Source organism: Megalops cyprinoides, chromosome 13, assembly GCF_013368585.1.
Source record: "Megalops cyprinoides isolate fMegCyp1 chromosome 13, fMegCyp1.pri, whole genome shotgun sequence".
NCBI classification, from domain to species: Eukaryota; Metazoa; Chordata; class Actinopteri; order Elopiformes; family Megalopidae; genus Megalops; species Megalops cyprinoides.
In genome coordinates this window covers 2,328,718-2,351,866 of record NC_050595.1, presented here as the reverse complement: position 1 = coordinate 2,351,866, position 23,149 = coordinate 2,328,718, and the positions used below count along the sequence as shown (strand labels likewise).

Below are 23,149 nucleotides of genomic sequence, written 5' to 3'. Positions count from 1 at the left end.
GAGATTAGATAAGAATTGTCTAGCCAGGAGAGAGCAAACTAACAATTAACCTGGGCATGGAAAAAGAGGTGGGAACCACATAGGAAAAAAAGTGATATACAACACAACATAAAGAGTGTGATAATGGATAGAAGATAGTCAAAGTGCACTTTCCTTTTCACACAAATTGACAAAGACTGAATTACTCAGAGTTCCACTCATTTACAGCAATTAGGCTTTAGAACACATGCTGTAACCACCGCACAGAGGTGCAGTTACATCCCTGTACAGTTAAAAACAAACATTTTATTGTCGTCACTTAATTCATCTTTTTGTTTCAACTGCCCTTATCTTATGGAATATGACTTTTGCATTACCATGTTGGGTATTTTTACTTAATTTCAGCGAGCAGCTTGCTCACAGTGTTACCCGTTACGTACATCTGCACCCTGATTCGACCCGTCCAGGCAGCCGGGCGCGGGTGCGCGGGTGCTGGAACCTCGCGCCTTCAGCAGCTGCATCGGCGGTGACGATTGTCCGTCTGCAGGCGGAAGTGGCGCAGACCACGTGTGCAACCCCCACGTGGGCTGTGGAAGTGACTCCTGTCAACACTGACGAGAAAACCGCGCAGGAGCTCAGGCAACCCGTTTCACGTGCACCTTAAGGGAAAACTAATGCAAATATATTGCAAGAGTTTGATCGAGAAGCTAGCCCCAGCAGAATGGCGTCAGTCGCAAAACGACCCAAGGTTTGAATGTGCATTTCCGTGTTTGGAGTTTAGACCGATCTACTGTAGGTACAGAACGGGAAAGCAGCCATTGATTCTCTGTAAGGGTTGGCTGTTAGTGATTTGATTCAGCTAGCTATATCATTAGGTAGGTTGCGTCCAAAGTAGCGGTTTGTGCCGCACTGATGTGTTGTGTTTTAAATGATTTAAAGCCCTAGATCATCTGATTTCGCATTGAAGTGGGCTAGTTGGCTAGCTAGGCTAGTTAGCTAACATAATTTGTTTTATTGGTGCCTACGTGGTTAGTAAGGTATTTCCTAGCGAACTAGGAAACACTTGGAGTGTTCTCTTTCCAGAGAGGCAGTCCAGCCGTTAAAGTCCGATAATGCATAAACATTCCTCCCTGTCACTCGCGTCCTGGAGGCGACATGTTGCGGCCCGCATCCCTTTCAGAACGATCGCCATCAGTAGTTCATCAATTAGCCATATGCCAGGACTTGGTTGCTGGAGCATTACAAGTATTATTTGTTATCTATACAGTGCAGCTATTCATTAACACAAAAATACAGTTCCGGTCTGGATTGCCACATACCATAATCTCAGCTACAGTCTAAGAATGCTTTTATTCCTGTTTGTTTTCGAAATCAAATGTGTGTGTGTGTGTGTTGTCTTATAGTTAGACGGAGGTTCGACTTTAGCTGCTTCTTCAGACGACCGTCTCCAGGACTTTTTGCGCTGGTGCGATACGGTGGGATTGACGCTCAGCGATAAGGTAGGCAGAGGGAAACGGCACGTTATCGGAAAATATTGGAAAGTAACATTCAGTCAAATCGAAGAAGGAGAGGGAGTATTCTGCTATAATATCAGAGCAACATCCCCGTCCTAAACTATAACACGCCCATCCGACATGATCGTCCCGTTGTCTGGAGTCACCCGATGCAGCAGCTTTTCAGGAAAGAGTCTCACGTGAGTTTCCGTGTCGTCAGGTGTACCTGAGCAGAGACGGCACAGTGGCGGAGTATGGCATGCTGGCGAGGGAGGACATCGAGGAGGGCGAGGTCATCTTCTCCATTCCCAGGACTGCACTCCTGTCTCAGGGAACCTCCCGGGTCAAAGCCGTGCTGGAGGAAGGTGAGGGGGATGGTGGGAAAAAGGACAGCTTGACGTGGTGTCTGTCACACTGGAGAAATGCTTCAACTCCTGCCTAGGTCACCAAGTCATTCCCCAAGACCTTAATTTCAGGATAGCTGTATGTTCTTACCAAGACTGCTCAAGTAAATGTTCATGTGAATAATAGCCAGTGCAACCTGGCATGGACCTGTTTGTTTTTCCCACAATGCACTGGTGTGTGTAAGAACCCTGTGTTCTGTGCCCTGGCCAAGGTAAGGACTCGCTGGAGAGTGCCTCAGGATGGGTCCCCCTCCTGATGGCCCTGATGTGGGAGTACACCAGTCCCGAATCGCACTGGAGACCCTACCTCTCCCTCTGGCCCAACTTCAAAGCCCCGGACCACCCCATGTTCTGGTGAGGGGTGTTGTAACATAATATTATTTCTAGGGGGCATTTAGCGAACCCCCTCCTGGACACCAGGGTCAGATAGCTTCGGTTCATGCTCTTAGATGACTTAGATGTGACCTGTTAGTATCCTGTTGTGGCTGTTTCTTATCATTATGCAACAGTGTGAGGCCGTGGTGCAGGAACTGGCATTTCAGATTAAATTTCTGGGTCAAAGTTGTAACCCGGAGTCGCTGAACCCAAATGGCACCAGTAAAATATCCAGCTGTATAAATGGATGATACAAAAAATGTACAACATGTAGGCTATAAAGATGTATGCCATGGAAAAAATTGATTATATATAGTAATCCTGATAAAGGTTATAGATGGCTTTCATCGATGCCCTTATCTCAGGTGAGCTGAATGTTAGTAGGTAGAAGGGCGGTGAACTGTGCAAAGTGCTCAGTACAAATAATAGTTTACCAAGATGGCTGTACAATAGCGTAACTCACAGGTACTGCCTCACGAGAGCTAATACCTGTAGCGAGACAGCTGTATGACGTAAAAACACACAAACAGTGGTTTTGGGGTGTAGACAGCGGTGGTTTTGGGGTGTAGACAGCAGTGATTTTGGGGTGTAGACAGTGGTGGTTTCGAGGTGTAAACAGTGGTGGTTTTGGGGTGTAAACAGTGGTTTCAGAGTGTAAACAGCGGTGTTTTTGGGGTGTAAACAGCAGTGGTTTCAGGGTGTAAACAGCTGTGGTTTTGGGGTGTGAACTGGTGGTTTTGGGGTGTAAACAGCGGTGGTTTTGGGGTGTAAACAGCGGTGGTTTCGGGGTGTAAACAGCGGTGGTTTCGGGGTGTAAACAGCGGTGGTTTTGGGGTGTAAACAGCGGTGGTTTTGGAGTGTAAACTGGTGGTTTTGGGGTGTAAACAGCGGTGGTTTTCGGGTGTAAACAGCAGTGGTTTTGGGGTGCGGCAGGTCTAAGGAGGAGCGGGCAAGCCTGCTGCAGGGAACGGGGGTCCCGGAGGCGGTGGACACGGACCTGGCCAACATTCAGAGGGAGTACAGCGACATCGTCCTGCCGTTCATCCGGGCGCACTCCGACCTGTGGAGCCCCGAGAAGCACACGCTGGAGCTCTACAGAAGCCTGGTGGCCTTCGTCATGGCCTACAGGTGAGACGGCGGCTGCCACACCTGGCGGGGATTGGTGCATTAGTTTGCCAAAACAAAGCAAAAAAAACAATGCTCCTCACATCCCCACATCTCAGTTTTGATGTGCAGCACAGTCACAGTCCATGCTATACTGTGTAGCATAGTGGTGAGGAGCAGGGTTCGTAACCAGAAGGTTGCTGGTTCGATTCCCTGCTGGGGCACTGCTGCTGTACCCATGGGCAAGGCACTTAACCGAGAATTGCCTCAGTAAATATCCAGCTGTATAAATGGATAACGTGTAAAAAAATTGTAACCTATGTAAGATGCTCTCAATAATGTAATGCAATGTTTTGTGCTTTGAAGTGTCTCTTCTTTTTTCCCAGTTTCAGGGTGTTTGTTTTATTTGTTCGCTTTTTTGTCAGAGTGGTAAAGTGTTTAGAGGACTTTAAAAAAATTGCAAAATGTAGGGTACCTCTAATATCGATATCTCCGTTTTTCTCCTACCCCTCACTCCACCTCTCTCTGCCTCTCCACCCCCTTTCTCTCCCTCTCTTGCTCTTTGTAGTTTTCAGGAACCTCTGGAGGAGGAGGAAGAGGATGATGAGAAAGATCCCAACTTCCCCATGATGGTGCCAGTGGCAGACATGCTGAACCATGTGGCCAATCACAGCGCTAATCTGGTGTACACACCTGTGAGAGACACGCCCACATCTTCCACCTCTTCATCATCCACTGCCACCTGCATGAGTCCATTTCAGCAAAACCTTTAGGTGGCTAGGGTGGCACAGGAACAGTCCCTCTGACATTCAGACAACCCTCCCACACCCGTTACAGCACAGTGACCTCACAGTATCATAATAAAACAAATATTTAAGCAGTTTAATAACATCATATAAATTCTTAATCCTCTCAGATAATCAGTTTTATTCCTTAGACCTTGATCTTTTTGAGAAATGCCCGTTAAAGTAATTGCAAATCTCCATGAAGTTTAAAAAAGATGGGATGCCAGATTATTAATTGCTGCAAAAATGTGTCACTTTCTATACTGAAGCTTAACGAAGGTTTTTTTGTTTAGTCTCCTAGGATCATAAATTATTACAGTTACGACAAGACTGAACATTAGTGGTGGTTGCTGTGGTAACATGCAGTGACAGACAGGTCTCTCTCTCCGCCCCCTGCAGGACTGTCTGAAGATGGTGTCAGTGCGGCGTATTGGGACAGGAGAGGAGGTCTTCAACACGTACGGGGAGATGGCCAACTGGCAGCTGCTGCACATGTACGGCTTTGCCGAGCCGTATCCCGGCAACAGCCACGACACGGCAGACATACAGATGTCCAGCGTTTACAAAGCGGCCGTTCAAGGTGAGGGGGGTGGGGGGGGGCGTGGCTTTACAAACGGAGCTGAGCAAGGGGTGAAATGAGGACATCTCGGGATTAGAGGCGCTCAGAAAGCCGCAGCTGGGCGTCTCTGTGTAAACACAGAAGAATGATTCACTCAGTGAATATTTTCATTTGAAATCTCTGATAGAGAAAAAAGTACTCGGTTTAATCTGTAACAGTCCAAAGAAAACGCACGCAGACACACAGCATGCCTTTCAGGTAGAATCATGTGTGTCATCCAGGGAGACCAGCTCTGCCTAGAAGTAAAGTACACACCTCTTATCCCCGGTTGGTTTAGTGGTGCCAGTAAGACACTTTTAGGGTTACACCAGGACCCCCAGCTTCCAGCCCAGCCCCCGCCCCTCCCGTGGTTCGGTGTTGCTGAGATACAGGGAATTGAAGCGCTTGTTCTCTCTTGTTCTGTGGTGCCGCCCGCAGCAGGGCAGAGCCAGGCTGAGCATCGCCTCCTGGTGGAGAAGTGGAGCCTGCTGTGCGAGATGGAGATGGTGGGGGAAAAGGGCGTGTTCATCTTCGGCCGCGCGGGCTCGCTCACCGTCACGGAGCTCTACCACACACTGAAGGTGCGAACGCACACCCACCTGAGCACTCTGCTTCGTACTGATCTGCACGACACCGACCGCACATACGCAAACGGACCCTCTCCCCCTGCTCTTCCTCATGCCGTTTATGTATTTGGGTTTGCCAGTTTCAACCTTTTCTGTCTTGTCTGAAAAACGCCACTGAAACACACAAAATTTTTGTGTGCTGATGTGTTAGCATACCCCCAATGTGATTGCCCACGTGTTTGCTTTGCTGTTGTCTGTAGATGCCTGTGAGTTAGCATTGCGCTAGTGTGTAGATGCCTGTGAGTTAGCATTGCTCTAGTGTGTGTAGATGCCTGTGAGTTAGCATTGCGCTAGTGTGTAGATGCCTGTGAGTTAGCATTGCGCTAGTGTGTGTAGATGCCTGTGAGTTAGCATTGCTCTAGTGTGTAGATGCCTGTGAGTTAGCATTGCTCTAGTGTGTAGATGCCTGTGAGTTAGCATTGCTCTAGTGTGTGGGCCATGTCCATATGTCTGCGTGCTCCCTCCAGATCCTCTGCATGTCTGCGGAGGAGTTTGAAGAGTTCAGGGAGAACGAGGGCTGGGAAGAGGTGGAGGAAGAGGAGGATGAGGATGAGAAGATGATGCAGGCACTCTCCAATGAGGGGATCCCGCAGCTCCCTCCGGCCTGGAGGCGGCTGCTCCGCGCTGCGGCCCGCCTCACCCTCGACCAATACCGCGGCGACCTGAAGGAGGACAAGGACCTGCTGGAGGCCCGGGAGGCGTACGCCCGGCTGGGCAGCAGGGAGAGACACGCCCTGCAGGTGCGGTACGGCCAGAAGGTGGTCCTGCACCAGCTGCTGGAGCTGACCCAGCCCTAACCCGCGGGGCCAGAGCGACCGGGACCGTGAATCACGGTCCAACCGCAGCAGCGCAAAGCCCTCCTACGTACCAGGAAGTTCCTGAGCGTGTGGTTCCAAGACGAAAAAATGTAACGGAAAAACACTCAAAATGGACCGTGCTTTCAGGATATGGTTGTTTGTACAGTGCATGGAGCACCACTGCAGCAAAATGTTGTGTCCCACAGAGTAAAAGGCAAATCAGACTATATTTAACTTCACTTCCAGGTTTTCTCCGCCGTCATTTTGAAATGAAACCTGACACTACCAGTACCTTTTTTGAAACTGTATACAATTCTTTACAACATTAGGCTTTTGGAGGTAATCGAACCTTCATGAACGCAGACCTGCCACATGATGAAAATTTAAATAAACCCTGTGTATGACAGTTGTAGAAGACACTCCTTAGTCTAGAGAGAATTGCACTATTTCAGTTTGAGACTGAGCAATTATGTTGAAATATCCAAAAGTGTTTCCCTGTAATAGGATCATCTTTCTGGGCCATGGTCCAATCACAGTGGCTAAATTTCTGTGTTTGTGCCTTTCCCTGCCTTTGCATAGAGGCATGTGACTGAGGACCCTAACCAATCAGAGGGCAGAAGACTGACAATCTGCCAGATCTTTTCTAACTGGTCAGCAGGGCTCATCACAGTAGTGTATACAGGAAAACTGACATTACTGTGGAAATAGATGTAGAATTTATTTCCTGCTTGGTCTTTCAGATAAAGCATATTCCATTAAAAAAGGCCAATACAGTGTACAATTCACTTCCCACAGTAGACCATCCCAAATAAATGCCCTTTTATGGAGAGGTGTGAGTGCAAAATCCTTTCAGCAGATTGCATAAACTACCCCGGATTAAAGGTGTAATCTGAGCGGTCACATATTTAAACATCTGGAAATTTACCCAGCAATTCATGTTTACAAGTGCAACAACCTTATATTCAAACCTACAAACTGGGACAAACTGCAGATCCTAATCACTAAGCCCAACTGCAATCGTGGCATGGCTCACAACACGCCCATTTGGTCTGAAAGGTGGCTCCTGACCTGCTGAAAGTGATTTTATCCATGAAGTAGCAGGTGATCATAACCTGCGATATGGACCTTCCCAGCCAACCACTGCCCTGTGGCTGCTGTCAGCTGCAGCCAGGCCCAAACAGAACTGTTCCTGCTGGGAAAGATTGAGTAGTTTGTGTGTAAACAGTTTTTCAATAAATGTTTAAAAAAAAGTGCGTGTGTGTCAGCTCAGTGGTGGGTAAAATGGAGGGCACAATAGTGTAAAAGAGGGAATTAAGACACAAAAGCAGTGCAGTTCAAGACTTTTAATGCGATAACTACAGAATGCATACATACAGGAAATAAGTGGCTGGAACTAAAGGCAAAACTATAATGTACTACAAAATACAACACGTGGACCAATACATTTACAAAACATTCAAAATCCTTACAAAAGGGGCTGTATTGGTCCATTCTTTTTTCTTTTTAGTTTTGCAATTTGGGATCTTTATACAAACTAACAGATTCATCTGTGATCAATCTGAAATTTCTGTATTCCACAATTTTACAAGCATTAGGGAGCGCCCATTACCCCATGTTTAAAAATGACACACCCCACCCCCCCCACGCCCCGCCATGCCACACTAACTCTGAAATAAACCCTTTAATAAAAGAATACAGTGCACTGCTCCCATCAATAAAAAACGCAAACCAAAACAAGGCTGCTTTCTTCGCTCCTCCTCAGCCTCTGAACACAAAGTGACCTGTCAAACACGTCGTCATGAAGGCAAAACCTAAATCCTTTGAAGGGGGCGGGGTACCCAGCTGGGGGTCAGGGGCAGGGGGGCTGGATTGCTCCCCCCCAAAGTGGAACTATCAGCAGCTGCCGTTCACTGCAGAATCTGAATGTTCAGCTGGTCTCTGACCTCAGGCTCCTATGCCACCATCTCTCCTCTCATACCATCCAGCTCTGCAAGACTCTACTCCCTTTATATTTACATTAAAGTTCCCAAATTATATTCACAGCATGTCCTTTTTTTAAATCAATTTTAATTTTTTTTTTTGGTCGTGTTCTTTTTTTCTGGCCAATAAACTGAAAGCAGTCCGTCAGAGGTTAGCCACGTGACCTCTCTCAGGTGTGTCCCCCGCTGCGTCGTGGGGGCGCCGCTGGGTCGAGAGCGGGGTGTGCACAGCGAGCTGTTCCCAGGGGAGGGGGGTGGGGTGGGGGAGGTGGCGTGTCTCCCTGCCTGGGCGAGTGGGCGAAAGGTAGCAGCACTAACTGGCACCGGTGCCCTCCATCACCTGCTGTGCTTGCTTCTGCCCCATGCAGCACTGAGCCACCGACTGGAACAGCCTGCAGCAGGAGACGAACACACGCTGTTAGTAACCTTTCGCATCACTGTCCCTGCGTGCTGCAGGCCGTGACCCCTGCGCAGGGCTACGCCTGTGTGCCTGGATCACCCCTGAACAGCCTTCCAGCGCTCGCTGGAAACATTCTGCCCCTGACCTTAACAATGCTGATCAGGTGAGATCCAGGGATCTGTGATAATGGAGTTCAAGATTTTTTTTCCTTTGAATGGCGTTGATGACATTTTACAGTAGACGTGACATTTTCAGCACTGTGCTCCACGGGGGGAACAGTGTGACTTCACTCCTGAACAGCAGAAGTACCACAATGCTGTGTGTTAATCCCCAAATCATAATGCTATTCCCATTAATATCACCACTGCCATTTTCACCTCTACGGAGAAGAGGCGTGCCCCCACAGCCAGCACGGCCGGGAACCCGACGAGTCAGACAGAAGGGAACTCACTTCTCTATCTCCGGTGCACAGTGCACAAAGTCGTGGTTCCAGAACTTGAAGGCGGGGTTCTTGATGAGCTCGATGAAGGTGATGAGCAGACCCCAGGGGTGAGGCCTGTTCACGATCAGCCTCTCTAGCAGCACCCTGTGGCAGAGTCAGACGGGCAGAGTCAGACGCAATGTAAACACACGAGTGCTTCACCTCTCACACAGAAACAATATAAACACACCTCTCCGTCACCTCTACCACAGAAGCAACATGCACACAGGAACACACCTGTCCTTCACCTCTACCACAGAAGCAACATGCACACAGGAACACACCTGTCCTTCACCTCTACCACAGAAACCAGGGCAACAGACTGAGCACGAGAGCGCCGAACGTAACCCGGACGACGGGGCCAGTCAAGGACACGGAGAGGTAACAGCCATGACACTAAAAAGCTGCCACGCCCCATTCCTGTGGTCTCACCCGCTGCCTTATCTGAGAGAAGGCCTCACCTGGTGATCTGCTCCTGTATGGCCTCTGTGTTGGCTTCCGCAAACAGGTAGAGCATGGTGCAGCTGAAGTAGTGGGTGTGGCTGTTCGGATACCGCAGCTGATTGGCTATAGCATTAAGGAACAGGTACCGCCCTACAAACAGGAGAGAAAGATCAGGAATGGAGAAAATACCCACAGAGCTCTACTGCTCAATTTCCACAGGGTCAACTCCTGAGGCCCATTTCAGAGCCAGGCTGAGGCTCAGACTGCCTGCTACTCACCCTCAGTATCCAGGTCCACGGCCAGGTTCTGGAAGATGTCCATGTGGGCAGAGTGGGTGATGGTGCTCATGGAAGGGGTGCTTCCCTTGTTGTGGATGTGAGCAATGGCTTGAGTCCCCACGTACAGCACCAGGGCGTTGATCAGCTGGATATTGTACCGATTCCCCGGCTCGTTCGACACCTGAGATGGTTTTACACGAGACAAGAACAAACAAAAAAAGCAGATTTTAAAATCGACTATTTTAAGACTTGCAGTGAATTTTCCAAGCTTCTGACTGAAGAGTGCAGGTGAGGGGAACTAATGAGGGGGAAAAGCAGGAATTTTATGCCTTTATTTTAACTTGATTCCATTTTCAGTACTCTGTGGGACTATACCTAAAATGCATTTTAATTACTTACCTGGCAATGAGGAGAAACACACAAGTAGCATTTCGTACCGCTAACCTAATGATGCTCTCTGCCTCTGTACACACATTCATATTTAAGAATTTTAAGAGAAGAGATACTCTAGCATGGCATTTTGCAAACACACATGCAAATACACAGGGTAAAGCAACACTGAAACAGTTCATTCAGAGTTAAAAAGTTGTTAACCTTGTCTATGGATGTGTCGCTTTGCTGCGAAAGTTTCCAGGGACCCAGAATGGTGCCCCCTACCTGCAGGTTGCCTCGCAGCTCAGACAAAAAGGTGACGGGAGAGCGGGTCTTCAGGTAGGAGTCCAGATCCTTCTTAAACTGAGACGGCATCACTCCAGTAAAGTTGGTGAGGATACGAGGAGCAATATTGATTTCGCTCAGCATGTCCACCTAGCGGAGAGGCAAGGAGGCAGCAAGAAGCTGAAACATTAACTCAGGGAACAGTGTGTCATGTTTTACTAGCCTTACTGACGACAAGGAAAATTATGCCCCTCTGGCTGTTCACATGTGTACAGAAAAGTAAATTTTGCACTTCAGAAGTAAGAGACATCACAATCCAAACTGAACATATTCAGATCCCTAATCACTGATAACACTGTAATACTTAGTATGATCAATGACTGGCTATATTTTCCCCTCTCATGAAAGACAAGCCAGGCCCCTTGCTGGGCCCTGAAGGCAGAGGAAGTACTTGCACTGTTCTGCAGCTTCCTACTGCTCCACCTGAGGAAGGCCACACAATGCTACTAACCTTATTTGCAATAAAACAACAACCTCCTGCGAGCCAGGAGGAGGCAGTAGCGTTCAGTAAGTGAGGAGGAGATGGAGGGGAGTGGGTACCTTCAGGTTGGGGGTGAAGGGGTCTGGGAGCCTCATGTTTCGGGGGAAGGCACTCAGGATCAGGTTGCGCAGCTGGATGCAGTTGGGCGGGATGACGTCGCAGAAGCCGTAGTGGTAGTCACACAGGAATTCTGGGAAGTCGTGAAGCAGCACCAGCAGCACGCGCAGAGTGCCCTGGAGATTCAACCAACCAGCAAAGAGGAGTTATCACATCAGATCGATGCCACCAGCAAAACAAAATGCCAACTCTTCCATGACCCTAAAATAGCCTGGTTCTTTGAGTGAGACCTACCGGCGACTACAGACAAAAATGCACACCTTACATCTGGTACAGACAGCAGTAGTGTGGGGTAAAACATGGTACTGCGTACCTTGTAGAGAATTTGCATATGTTTGTTGAGCTCAACATTCCTCAGGAAGGGGGCCAGGTACTTGAAGAGGTCGATCAGCAGCTGGGCGTACATGGGCCATCCCTGGGGAGGGAGTGGAGCACACATTACTCAGAGGGATGAGGAGGGAGGTGTGGCCAAAGCAGACGGACTGTAAACATTTCAGAGGGTCTGTAAGCGCGCCCGTGGGCAGGCCGGCCTTGCCTTCTGCTGTGGGGTGTGCGCCAGCATCCTGGCGATGAAGATCCGGTGGGAGATGAGCTCCAGCCAGGCGTACACGAACCCGGGAGCTTTGGTAGGCCTCAGAATGTGGAACGTGTTGCTGCGTGGAGGAAAACAGGAAGAGGGGGGAAAAAAAAAAAAAAATCAAAGATGGGTCCCCACATCCATTTCACAATATTGGGTTTCAGAACTAAGTGGAGATCATGGGCAGAGATGGAAGGGGAGTGGGGGAACATAGATGGAGCCATCCTATTCTACCCACAACAGTGTGTGCAGGGGGGAAGCAGAGTGTAAAAACCAGGCTACTGACAGCACATGGAAGCCGCACCCACTGTGATGTCATAAAACCTCCCTCCTCCGTCAGTAATGAACAGCGTCAGTCTCGTGATGAGGTGTGTGGGCGGGCTTTACCAGAAGGCAGTGAGGGTCTGGAAGTTGATGGTCTCCAGCACGTGCTCGGGGGCGTTGAGCTCCAGCAGCAGCATGATGAAGATGCGGTGGTAGGGCAGCTGCTGGAACTCCGTCTGACGCACGTCGTGGTCCTGGATCAGCACACCCACCACGATGCCCAGCACCTGCAGAGCGCACAGCCAACAGAGGACTCTTCAGAAAATTACATTTTAAGGTGTACCATTCACAAAAAACAGCTGTTAGGACTGGCACGTTTGTAACATACCTGAGAATTACGAATGTGTAAAATAAAGGGATCAATGCTGCAAAACAGGTCACTGACAGTGACATTCATCTGTTTGCTTACCAAATTTCCCTGTAGCTGTTACTGGGATTAAAGAGCCTTACATTTTTCCATTTCAGTCTTACTCTTTATTTTATTCCCTGCCAGTCAGTGGCCAAACAGCCAGCTCGCCCACCCTGCCTCTGGGTGCGCGGTGCCTACCTTGTTGAGCAGGTTGATCTTGGTGACGGTGTTGGTGGCCTCGCCGGAGTGCTTGACGAGCAGGGCGATGAGCCGGACGAAGGCGTCCAGGTTGTGGTAGCACTTGGCGCGGATGATGGCGGCGCTGGCGGCGGGGTTGTGCTGCTGCTCGGCCTGGGCGCGGTAGCTGATCTCCACGCACATCTCAGTGCAGAGGCGGAAGAAGCGCGTGATCAGGTCGTCCGTCTTCAGGATGCCCTGCTGGTGCATCTGGAGGCGGGAGAGCGGAGTTCACACACGACCAATTTCAAGAGGTCAAATCTCATCATCTAACAGAACTTACAAAGATCACCTCTGCTGCGGAACCCGACTGAAAGCCTCTGGATATGCCGAGTTCCAGATTTCTAAACTCCAGTCTCACTTAAAGTAAGTGGGGGACAGCTGTGTAACTTTGACTTAGGTCTGAAGTTGTTCTCAAGACTACTCAATGTATCAAGTCAACTTGTTGCCATTATTGACCACATCTGGGTAAAATGAATCTCCATGAGAGCATAAAGTGTACTATAAACTAAGCCGTAGCCTAAGTGAGTAGTGGCAGGTGGCAGTGGGGTACCTGTCCCACGAAGGCAGAGAAGGCCTTGGTGCTGTCACGGCCGGCGGCGGCGGAGTGGTACAGGTTGACCCACTCCCTCAGCAGGTACTCCGCCTTCTCCCTCAGGCCTGGCGGGTCGTCGTACTCTGACGCCTGGGAGATCCCAGAATGCATCATGAAGTTGGGCCCACCGTGGGCGCGGTCGATCATCGCCTCGTAGTTGGACCGCACCACCTCCATCAGCTGGGGAAGCCTGCGAATACAGAGCAGCCAGGTTACCCACAATGCACTATGAGTTTAACACAGAATACACAAATGGGTAACACCTTCAATTAGATTCATTCCTAACAAGTATGCCAAGGACTGACGTGTTAGAGCAACAATAGCATCTGGTTCTTCAAAATGATAATGTTCAGAGATTCTTAGGGTAGGTTTTGGGGCAGGAGTTCAGTCAATTAATTCAATCCCACATTTCATACCTGGAGCAAAACATTTTTTGGAATGAAGGGAAAGTAAAAGGTGTATGCATTGTGTCAGGAGGCTGCGATCAGCGGGATGAGCGGGGCGTTTTGGGGGCGCGGCGGCTCACCCCTCGGGGGCGTTGGCTCGGGAATGCGTGCTGGTTCTCATGAGCGTCTCGATGGTGTGGAATAGGTCGGCCTCGGTGATGTGGCTCACGCTGCGCTCGTCCACCAGCAGCAGCTTCACCAGCTGCATGGCGAACGCCACCGCCATGTAGTGCAGCCCGTTCTCCATCGACTGCCAGAGAGGGGGGAGGAGGGAGGGAGGAGAGGGGGAGTCAGCAGAGCTTCACAGGACACCGTGCTCCTCTCCGCTTTCACCGTCCATAAAGGCCTCCACAGGCCATTACTAACAGCAGGGTTAAACTCATTTCCACATGAGCTAATCGATCTCTTACTCTGCTGAAGAGCCATGTTTGTGAAGCAGTTCTGCAGTTCCACACAGACGGCTCGGTTCCTACCTGTGCCAGGTGCAGGTCGTACTGCTGCATGTTGACCAGGTGGTTTCGGATCAGCAGCTCCACGGCCTCCACGTTGTACTTGTATTCGTCACGGCACTCGATCAGGCACCTGTGACCCATCGTGTTTATTTGATTAGACATCCTTGTCCGGGGAAACACACTCTGCACTTTTACAGATGATCCATTCTAAGTTTTTCCTACAGAATTCCTGCTCTGATGATCGGATAAAAAGCATTTCTGGATTTCAGTTCTAATGAAAAGCCTCCTGGTTGCTAGTAGGTCTGGTTCGTGTAATCAGCCGGAGGAGGAAGAGCACAGGTCACAGTGCATCTGTGCCTTAAATCTTAACACGTAACACTTTCCAAATATAAACTGAGAGCTCAATGCAGTTCTGAAACATAATTCTGTGCAAGAACCAACAATATAAGTGGAAAGACATTAAGAAAACTCATGCGTATGAATATACACATAATATACACACACAAAAACAAGCCATGCACATGAGGAAGCACAGGCTGTTTCTCAGGTCTCCAGGAGCCCAGCTACAGGAAGAGCAGGGCCCAGCTTTCGGAGGAGAGAGTTTTTGTGGCACTACAGCGTAACCCCTTCAGTCACACACACTTCACTGGAGGCTTAAATAATAGTGCTGGTGTGGTGGTGGTGGTAACGGCAGGCTGCAGGGCCCAGGACTCACCGGGTGATCTGCTTGTTGCACCACTGAGGCCCGTAGGCGCGGCCGTCCTGCAGGGCCTTCAGCACCAGCAGGTGGCACTCCCGATAACGCAGCAGCAGGTCAGCATCTGCACCGCTGGTGGCATCCAGCAGCCCCTCCACAGCCTGCACGCAGAGAGAGAGAGAGAGGGAGGGGGAGGGGGAGGGGGAGGGGGAGGCGGAGGGGGGGGAAAGGGGTAGCGAGCAAGAGAGCAAGCAGGAAGATGCAGATAGGAGGAGGCAGATGCAGAGTTTGGGGCAGGTGGATGTAGGGGGTACACAGAGAGGGAGATGGAGAGGGGGAGGGAGAGGAGGAGGAGAAGGGAGGGATGGGGGACAAACAGAATTATGTGCAAGTGAACATTTTCATTGCAAGCTTCAATGGAGTCTGGAGCAACTACCTTGTGCTATGACACAAAACTAGGAACTTTTCTTAACCTGGTGTTACTCAGATTTTTACTCCACAGAACGCAACCATGTTCTCATCCTCACTGTTCGGTTTGTTGGAGATGAGAGGGGGGCTGACCTTCTGCAGGAGGCCGAGCGCGGCGATGCCGTCCCGGGAGTTGCGGGCGAGGGCCACGGACTCCAGCAGGCTGCGGATGGCCTGGGTCTGCGGGTTCATGGCGAGGGCCGGGGGGATGGCGTGCAGGTGCTGCTCCAGGTCCGCCATGCACTTATCATAGATCTGCGCCACGTCGTCCGCCGCCCAGGCCTGCTGCTGCAGAGGCCGAGAAGCGGGAGGAACCGTGAGCCGAGCGGCACACAGGAGGGAGGAGGTGCAGGGGAGCGCTCAGAAACAGCACACAGGAGGAGGTGCAGGGGAGCGCACAGAAACAGCACACAGGAGGAGGTGCAGGGGAGCGCACAGAAACAGCACACAGGAGGGGGGAGGAGGTGCAGGGGAGCGCTCAGAAACAGCACACAGGAGGAGGTGCAGGGGAGTGCTTAGAAACAGCACACAGGAGGAGGGAGGAGGTGCAAGACAGCGCTCAGAAACAGCACAGATTCGCTGCTGTACCTTCATAGGCTGGGCCAGGAATCCTGTGGGCTGGGACAGGTCGTTGCTGGGCAGGAAGCCGGGAACATTGCGGGCAAATTCCTCGTAAACAGCCAGCTGTTTAGGGTCCACGCCCCCGACCTTCAGCCGGATCTGCTCCGGCATGCGCTCGGCCTGGTACGTCAGCACGACCGGGTCGCAGTAACGCCGGCCCTCCTGCCGGGCGTGCTTCCTCAGCTCAAACTCCTGCGGGTGCGGGACAGGGGGCAGAGAATAAGACAGAGTGACCACGCAGCTGAGACCATCCTCAGTCTTCCCGCACACACGGTCAGCGGCGGTTCACTCACAGTGGCCAGTCTCTTGTCCATTTCGGGGCCGGCCTTCTCCACGGCGGTCTTCTGGATGAAGCAGCAGGCCAGCTCGCAGTTGTCCTGGGCAATGCGGGCAGCAGCCTCCTCCATCATCTCCCTCTGCTGGGGGGTGGGAGCCTGAGGGAGTCCAGGTCAGAGGAGGAGCGTGAGGAGGAGGGGAATCAGACTCAGAGACACAGAAAATAGCTGTGCTGCGTGTGCACGAGTTGTAAGAGTGCATGTTTGTGTGTGTCTGTGCTATGAATATATACATGGATGGGTCTCTACATTAGGTGCACAGTGTCTATACATATCTGGTCTGTGTTAGAGAGAGAGAGAGAGAGAGAGAGAGAGAGAGAGAGAGAGAGAGAGCGCGAGTGAGTCTATGAATATATACATGTATGGGTCTCTACATTAGTACACAGGTGCAGTGTCTATACGTGTCTGTGTCTGTGTCTGTGTCTGTGTGTTTGAGTGAGACCGTACCCTGAGCGCGGCGGCGAAGCTGCTCTTCAGGTTGGTGGCGATGCTCATGAGCAGCGGCTCCCTGCAGGTGATCATGGCCATGCCGGCCGTCAGGTTACGCATCATGTGGTGCGCGGCCACACGCATGCGCGACTCCTCCGAGTCCAGCGCAAAGTCCTTCCGGACGATCTGCTCGCACGTCGTCATGGCGATCTTGATGGAGCGGTCCACCACGGGGTGCACGAGCTCCTGCACCGCCCGCTCGATGGACTGCCGCACACACTGCTTCAGCTGGGGGTGGGCCTGCAGCAGGGGGATCTGCGGGGGGGAGGGGCTCGCTTACAACCAGCAACATCATCACAGCATACCGCTCACTCACACGCTGCAAACTACCATAGGGTTTATAGCGTGATCGCTCTGGATAACCGTTAACACCACAGGAATCTTGGGAGCGGGGGGAATTTTAGGGAGCAACGCGGTGACACTCACGTTGATGTTGATGTTAATGTGGGGGGCCAGTCCCGCCAGGGCGTAGACGTTGATGTCGTGGTAGCTGAACTGGGGGGTGGGCGGCCCCGTAGCGGTGGCCGGGGTGGGGGGCGCAGCTGCGAACGGAGGGCAGTCTCCTGTTGGGCAGAAACTCAGCTGTGGTTTAAGCAGCACTGGAGCCTTCAGCAGCTCAACATGCACAAAAGAATCAAAGACCCATCACACACTGACTGCTACTGTCAGTCAGTCAAATAATGAGTCAAACAAAAAGAATGCAGCCAATAACCGTGCTCAGTCATGTTCTAAATCTGTACAGCTTATAGCACATCAGGGCGTGTGTGTGGACCCTGGATACTGATCTGGATGCAGCTGTACTCTCAGTGCTCGGCCAGCCTGGGGATAGGGGTGCTGTGCGTACCTGTGGTGACGATGGGAAGCATTTCCTCGGGCGGTTTGGCCTCTTTCTTTGGTGCGGACAGCTGCTCATCCAGGTTCTTCAGCTTCTCCTTGTCCTTCAGCAGGTTTCCAGGCTTCAGGTCATTGATGTCCAGCGACAGGTTCTTACACAGCACCTCGATCTCAAACTTCAGGTTCAGCTGCAGAGGGAGAGCGAGCAAGGTCAAACTGCTGCTGTAGCTCAAACTAATCCATCCAATAAAACACCTCCAAAAAAAAAAAAAAAAAAAAAGAGAAAGGAAATCTGGCTTCCAAAAAACCAAAATGGGGACATTTTCCCTTCTCATTAAATCAAGATCACCAACAGAATGAAAAACAAACCAACCTTCAAATCATGTTCCTGGTGCAGCTCTGCCAGTACATTCATAATGGCCATAGTCCAAGGGTTCTGGGGCCGGAAAATCTGCAGGTGGAAAACACACTCACATCAGGACACTGTGCTACTGCCTCAAGTACACTGTCAAGGCCTATTACCGAGGACCACTGTCAGCGCGCTCAGTAATCCAGTTAGCTAGCTAATTATTCTTCATCATCATCTGCAAACCTTCAGTATGAATGTCTTCCATTGGTGTGTGTGTGTGTGGGGGGGGGGGGGGGGGGGGGGGGGTATGGGTATGGAACACAGAAGCAGAGGTTACCATGCTCCTCAGACTGGACTCCAAGACTTTGGCAACAAAGGGGACGACATAGAGCAGCTCCTGCTGTCCCTTCACATAGGCCTCCAGCAGCAGGGACTTCACCTCCAGATCCTGCGGGGCAAACACGGGCAGCACCATCACTGCAGGGTTACACTTTCAGCAGGAGAAGACTCGCTTTACACACGTGCAAAACAAAGTCTGGGTCTACACATCAGGTTTCCTACAGCATGATCAAACACCTCGTTCCTGGATGGAATCAGCGACAGCATTTCTGCCCCATCCGTCTGTCTGGCTGGACTCACCGTGTACAGTATGGGTTTGTTTTTTGCCAGAGTGATCATTCCAAGCCAGTGACCCAGGTTCTTCAGCAGGGATCGGTCAGAGAAATTAGCTGCGGCCTTGTCAGAGGTCAGCAAAACCTGTCCGAGGGGAACAGATTTAGCCGGTTAAATAAACTGACAGAAATTGACAGCCATATTACAAGTTACATTATGAATTGTTTTCATCAGTATTAAAAGACTGAAATGAGTGAAGACTAAGAAACAAAATTACAAGTGAACCACCACTCTCCTGACCCTTGATCACAAAAATGAGACTTCTGAAACCAGCTGCCATCTCACCTTAATGTTCCTGTAAGTCTCGTTCAGGACCATTTTGACAAATTCTGGGTTCTTCAGTGTGTCCAGGAAGTTGGAGTAGAGGCTGTGGAAGTTGGGCTCGATGCTGACCCGCTTCATGACCAGGTACTGAGACACCCAGGGCATGAACTCCTCTTTCACCGTCTCCTTCAGCTCCTCAACCTTCACATAACCAGAAAGGGAGGCAGAGTTAGCATCTCAACGGCTGGGGAATGTCAAACTCATCAACTGCCATTGTAAAACCCTCAGTGTGGCGGAATGCAGGGTAGCATTTTTACAAATGTGTCAATGGACTAGGCTGCTGTGTATTTCAGTTTTATAAGTTTGTGGTAACAGAGGCAACAGAAGAGTCAAGAACTAAGAACCACCAAGGAAGCAGCCTTATGACACAAGCCCACATGCAAATGCTGACCGGGAAGAGAACATGCGTGTTTGAAGCTCACCTTCTGACTCATGTTTGACTGTGACAGATTGTTAAAGATGAAAGCAATCTTCTCCTGGACGTTTTCGGGAGGTTCCACAATCCTCTCAGTTTGGTCTGTTGCCACCAACAGGGTGTCGATGTTGGTCGTGTTTATAGAGGGCTGAAAATAACATCACAGTGACTTCAGAGGGACATGTTCGCACTGCAATGTGTTACAAAATGTGTCAAATTCAGGCATTCAATTTATTTGTCACATGCAAAAAGAGCATTCCCTATATCCAAAGAGTGCATTCGCCATGGTCAGCTACTGTTACAAGTTAAAGTTAAAAAAAAATAAAAATACAATCTCTGATTCCAGTATGAGGGCATTACATTACAGTAGGCAGAGTTCATCTTTACGCATGCACATGTGTATAAAGTAAGTAAATAAGCACAGACAGACACACATACCCCGATTTCCCTGGCGTTACCGATACTCACTGGCACGTCCTTCTTGAAGCTGACGGTGGTGGGGGGGCGGGTAATGGTAGTGGTTTTGGCAACAGTGGTTGTGGTGGATGTGGTTACCATGGTGCTGACCTGGCCGGGGAGGGGGGCTTTGGGGGGGGCCTGGGACTGGGCCTGGGCCTGGGCGAGGGCCAGGCTGCCGGGGGTGGTGATGGAGCCCTGCATCTTCACAGGGGGGTCTCGTGACTGCTGGCCGTACTCGATATACTGCACACACAGGATATGGAAAACGCAGAACGGGAGGCTTATTCATCTTTAAGTAGGACACGTGGCCGTCTCACTGGCCTCACTCTTAGAGAGGGACGCTATATAGCACAGGCATCACTGCATTAAAACAGGGCACAGGCTCAGTGATGGGTACACTTACTGGAGCACAACTGGAAGTAACTACAGTATCTTCCCCCTATTAACTCTGAACTCTGGAATGCAGAGATGGTCAAATAATTAAAACTAAAATCCAAAAACGGATCCATTTTTTCCCACTGCCACCCTTCCATAAGTAGGAGTACATGCTTAAGCATCTGGAACAGCCGACTGTGTGTGGTCCATAAGAGAAATCAGTTTACCTCCTGTAAATGGTGAGGGAACTGCAGGAAGTGTGGAATGGAAGCCAAGTGCTGACAGTACTGGGGATAGTCCTTCAGTCTAAAGGGAGACACAAATGTTAAGCGGTGTGTTCCTGTCACTCTAAATATTTCACGGACATTTTCAAGCACACTAGAGATTTATTACAGCTTAGCGGACATTAAGAAAATCCATAACATTAAGGTAAAGAACAGCCATACCTGTTTTTAAACCTATCTAGTGCAGCGATGCCAAAGTAGTACATTTTGGATCCGAACGGTTTCCTTAAGGCCTCCAGGACGTAGCGCAGCGCCAGGCCCAGGGCCATGTAGGTGACCAGCCCCTTCTCTATGATGCCTCCGAACAGGCAGGCGGTGATGTGCAGCTCTTTGTCGGGGTACTGGGGGAAGAAGCGGTACTCCTCAAACAGGTTCCTCAGCATGCAGTTGAACACCTCGCGCTCCCGCTTGATGTTGGAGTCTTTGAACCTCTGCAGCATCTCCAGCACCTGCAGGCAGAGAGGAGGGGGAAGATCGCCTTCAGTACCCATCACCATGAAAACCACAACACCTCTATCACGTCTGTTCATTCATCCGTTCCCCACACCCCGCGTACCTTCATATACATGCATGTACGAGTATATATATCTCACAGATGCACACGATTCTCTCTGACACACACACACACACACACACACACACACACACACACACACAGTCAAGTGGATCTAAAAATTGAAATGCTGTAACTGTTGTTGCCCCCCATTGTCTTTGTAAAGACAGTCATATTGTGGTACTGTTCTACTTCAGCTGACTGACAGTTATAAAGTTTATTTAAAAAAAAAATGGCAGCTTAGTCCAAGAGGCAAACATCCGCTTTTGGAGAAACACCTGCACTTATGTTGATTAAAGTATTGAGTACTTCGTCCTTGACCGATTCTGATTGGCTAGTTCAAGTGTGTGCTCATAGCTGGCCAGAATCTTAAAATAACAATTTGCTGACAACTTCCCCACTTAGCCGATGTTTAGTTTTGCCAGAACAGCAGAAACATTCATCTGAAACAGTAAATCACTGCTTTGGCAGGAGCTGAAACATTGGCGTGGGGGCTGCGTCATTAGCAGACTATGAGCAGCAGTCAGCAGCAGTGGGACGTAGCTGGCTCCAACCCCGCCCCTGTGGCTAGGTGTTCTCAGGATGGCCAGGGCTCCTCGTGTCACTGCTATTTCAGCAGCTCCAAGCAGTTCATCAGGTACCTGAAAGTGGCTGTGTTGTTGTTTGCGAGAGGTGAGCCAGCCCTCCACTTGTTGTCAGCTTGCGTGCATTGCATTTTGGGACTTGTAGTGCCCTGACAGTGACTTAACATAAAAGATTTATACCTGGCAAGGACTGCAAAAGAGCCTGCAGCCCTGCACGAACATGGCTCCCTACCCGTGCAGTACTGGGACAGCTGAGATGTCACAATGCAGTTGCCACATTCAAACCACAGTGTTAAAAACACACATTTCAGGCCCCGAAGCTCCCACACCGGTCCTCAAAGATGATGGCAGGCTCACCTCGTTGACGGACATGGTGGGGTGTGGCGACGGCAGGCTCACCTCGTCGACGGACATGGTGGGGTGCGGCGGGTGGTTGTAAATGCGCTGGAAGTAGCTATTGGCCTCGTCGTCGATCTCCTTGCTAAAGTGCTGGTTTGCCTCGGGCCACACCTGAGACAGGTCAGCTGGGGAGAGACGCGGAGGCATGTAAACCTCTGCATCACGGCACGGCAGTATTCAAACACCCAACCAGCAAATCATACAGACAATTCGCTCAGTTTGGAAAAGCAGAGCTGAATGCAGTAGACAAAGGCCACACACACAAGCCTTCATCCCTGAATTTAGAAAGCAGGCCCACGCAGGGAGCAGAATTTTGGCTCTGAGGACTGCAAGGCTTAATTTGATTAATCTGACTGGAAACCACCCAAGATCTTACTGTTTATCATAATATAAACTTCCTGCAATATATGAAGTAGTGAAGCTGCATTCTGCATTCGCTTAGGGCTGGGGTTGGAGGTACTTTCCATGACAGCTTATGATCAAAACCAAAAAATCAGTTAGCTTTCTTTACAGATCAAAAAAAAAAAAAAAAAAGGCTGGTTGCCTGTGGAAACACCACCAGAACCAGAGAAAAGACTGACCTGTATTTCCTCTAAGACTTAAAAGCATTTGTTTCATAATGAAAGCACACTCTACATTTCAGTTTTAGGTAGAATGAAAGACAGGTACAAGACAGACATTTCAAAATCATGGATGTGGGTTGAAAGTTTGCGTTTATACTGACTGGAACAGTACAGTATTCAGAGACATTGTTTCAGAGGAAACACAGCAGAGATGTCTCTCGCCCTCTCAGTCAACACCACAACCACTTACAGGCCTTCATCTTACTCTGCTGGAAGGTGGGGGCGTTCAGTCCCGGGGTGCTCATCTTCCTGGTCCCGAAGGGGTCGCTGCTCACCGCGGGCATTCCCAGGCCGGACCCTATGCCAGTCAGGCTGCCGCTGCCCAGTGGACCTGCGGACGGGGAAGAGCTAGTTCACACACCTCATGCCAACACTGCATCTCCGAGCTGGTCCTGGGGACTCCCCGTTTCCCGAGCTCAGAACATTCAGGCGCGCGCTTGACTAAGCTCGCCCTCAGGACGGACCAATCAAAGCCATTCATGTATATGAGCCTCCGATTTGCCGCTGCTCAGATGGTCAGCTTGCACCAACCAAATCTCTCTAAAATTCTGCATTTCCTCTTATGCCAAATCACAACTATTCTTGCCACAACACAGCTGATTCAGTAGTGCTCTGACGGAGGTCCTTTCA

The 23,149-nt window shown here is 50.2% G+C and overlaps 2 protein-coding genes across 15 annotated transcripts in view; one reads left to right on the top strand and one right to left on the bottom strand.

Moving 5' to 3' along the window:
- The first annotated feature begins 551 nt into the window (after window positions 1–551).
- Window positions 552–6,962, top strand: setd6 (SET domain containing 6, protein lysine methyltransferase). 3 transcript variants are annotated; one of them, XM_036543335.1, is made up of 9 exons: window positions 552–727; window positions 1,383–1,478; window positions 1,693–1,837; window positions 2,089–2,230; window positions 3,185–3,379; window positions 3,924–4,050; window positions 4,540–4,720; window positions 5,180–5,319; window positions 5,832–6,962. In XM_036543335.1, exons 1-9 carry the CDS (start codon window positions 701–703, stop codon window positions 6,159–6,161), a joined length of 1,383 nt encoding a protein of 460 aa, XP_036399228.1. In that variant the 5' UTR covers window positions 552–700; the 3' UTR covers window positions 6,162–6,962. The 3 variants fall into 3 exon arrangements, with proteins under 3 accessions (XP_036399228.1, XP_036399227.1, XP_036399229.1); XM_036543334.1 differs by having other exon boundaries at window positions 5,177–5,319; XM_036543336.1 differs by lacking the exon at window positions 552–727 and having other exon boundaries at window positions 1,399–1,478; window positions 2,094–2,230; window positions 5,177–5,319.
- A 527-nt stretch (window positions 6,963–7,489) lies between these two features.
- Window positions 7,490–23,149, bottom strand: part of cnot1 (CCR4-NOT transcription complex, subunit 1) — a 28,331-nt gene continuing 12,671 nt past the window's right edge. For 3 of the 12 annotated variants that reach the window (XM_036543317.1, XM_036543316.1, XM_036543319.1), the window contains exons 19-48: window positions 22,725–22,850; window positions 21,855–22,021; window positions 20,523–20,809; window positions 20,304–20,382; window positions 19,681–19,953; window positions 19,250–19,390; window positions 18,789–18,968; window positions 18,471–18,587; window positions 18,169–18,279; window positions 17,856–17,933; window positions 17,493–17,670; window positions 17,075–17,211; window positions 16,607–16,903; window positions 16,118–16,258; window positions 15,792–16,016; window positions 15,297–15,491; window positions 14,754–14,896; window positions 14,060–14,168; window positions 13,667–13,836; window positions 13,099–13,330; window positions 12,507–12,755; window positions 12,023–12,186; window positions 11,594–11,711; window positions 11,372–11,473; window positions 11,001–11,174; window positions 10,338–10,550; window positions 9,744–9,924; window positions 9,483–9,615; window positions 8,992–9,126; window positions 7,490–8,532 (exon numbers count right to left, since the gene is read on the bottom strand). In XM_036543317.1, coding sequence (XP_036399210.1) covers window positions 8,454–8,532; window positions 8,992–9,126; window positions 9,483–9,615; window positions 9,744–9,924; window positions 10,338–10,550; window positions 11,001–11,174; window positions 11,372–11,473; window positions 11,594–11,711; window positions 12,023–12,186; window positions 12,507–12,755; window positions 13,099–13,330; window positions 13,667–13,836; window positions 14,060–14,168; window positions 14,754–14,896; window positions 15,297–15,491; window positions 15,792–16,016; window positions 16,118–16,258; window positions 16,607–16,903; window positions 17,075–17,211; window positions 17,493–17,670; window positions 17,856–17,933; window positions 18,169–18,279; window positions 18,471–18,587; window positions 18,789–18,968; window positions 19,250–19,390; window positions 19,681–19,953; window positions 20,304–20,382; window positions 20,523–20,809; window positions 21,855–22,021; window positions 22,725–22,850 — 4,934 coding nt within the window. In that variant the 3' untranslated portion in view covers window positions 7,490–8,453. The remainder of the gene's footprint in view (window positions 8,533–8,991; window positions 9,127–9,482; window positions 9,616–9,743; window positions 9,925–10,337; window positions 10,551–11,000; window positions 11,175–11,371; window positions 11,474–11,593; window positions 11,712–12,022; window positions 12,187–12,506; window positions 12,756–13,098; window positions 13,331–13,666; window positions 13,837–14,059; window positions 14,169–14,753; window positions 14,897–15,296; window positions 15,492–15,791; window positions 16,017–16,117; window positions 16,259–16,606; window positions 16,904–17,074; window positions 17,212–17,492; window positions 17,671–17,855; window positions 17,934–18,168; window positions 18,280–18,470; window positions 18,588–18,788; window positions 18,969–19,249; window positions 19,391–19,680; window positions 19,954–20,303; window positions 20,383–20,522; window positions 20,810–21,854; window positions 22,022–22,724; window positions 22,851–23,149) is intronic. The other 9 variants (XM_036543323.1, XM_036543326.1, XM_036543322.1 and 6 more) reach the window with 8 other exon arrangements.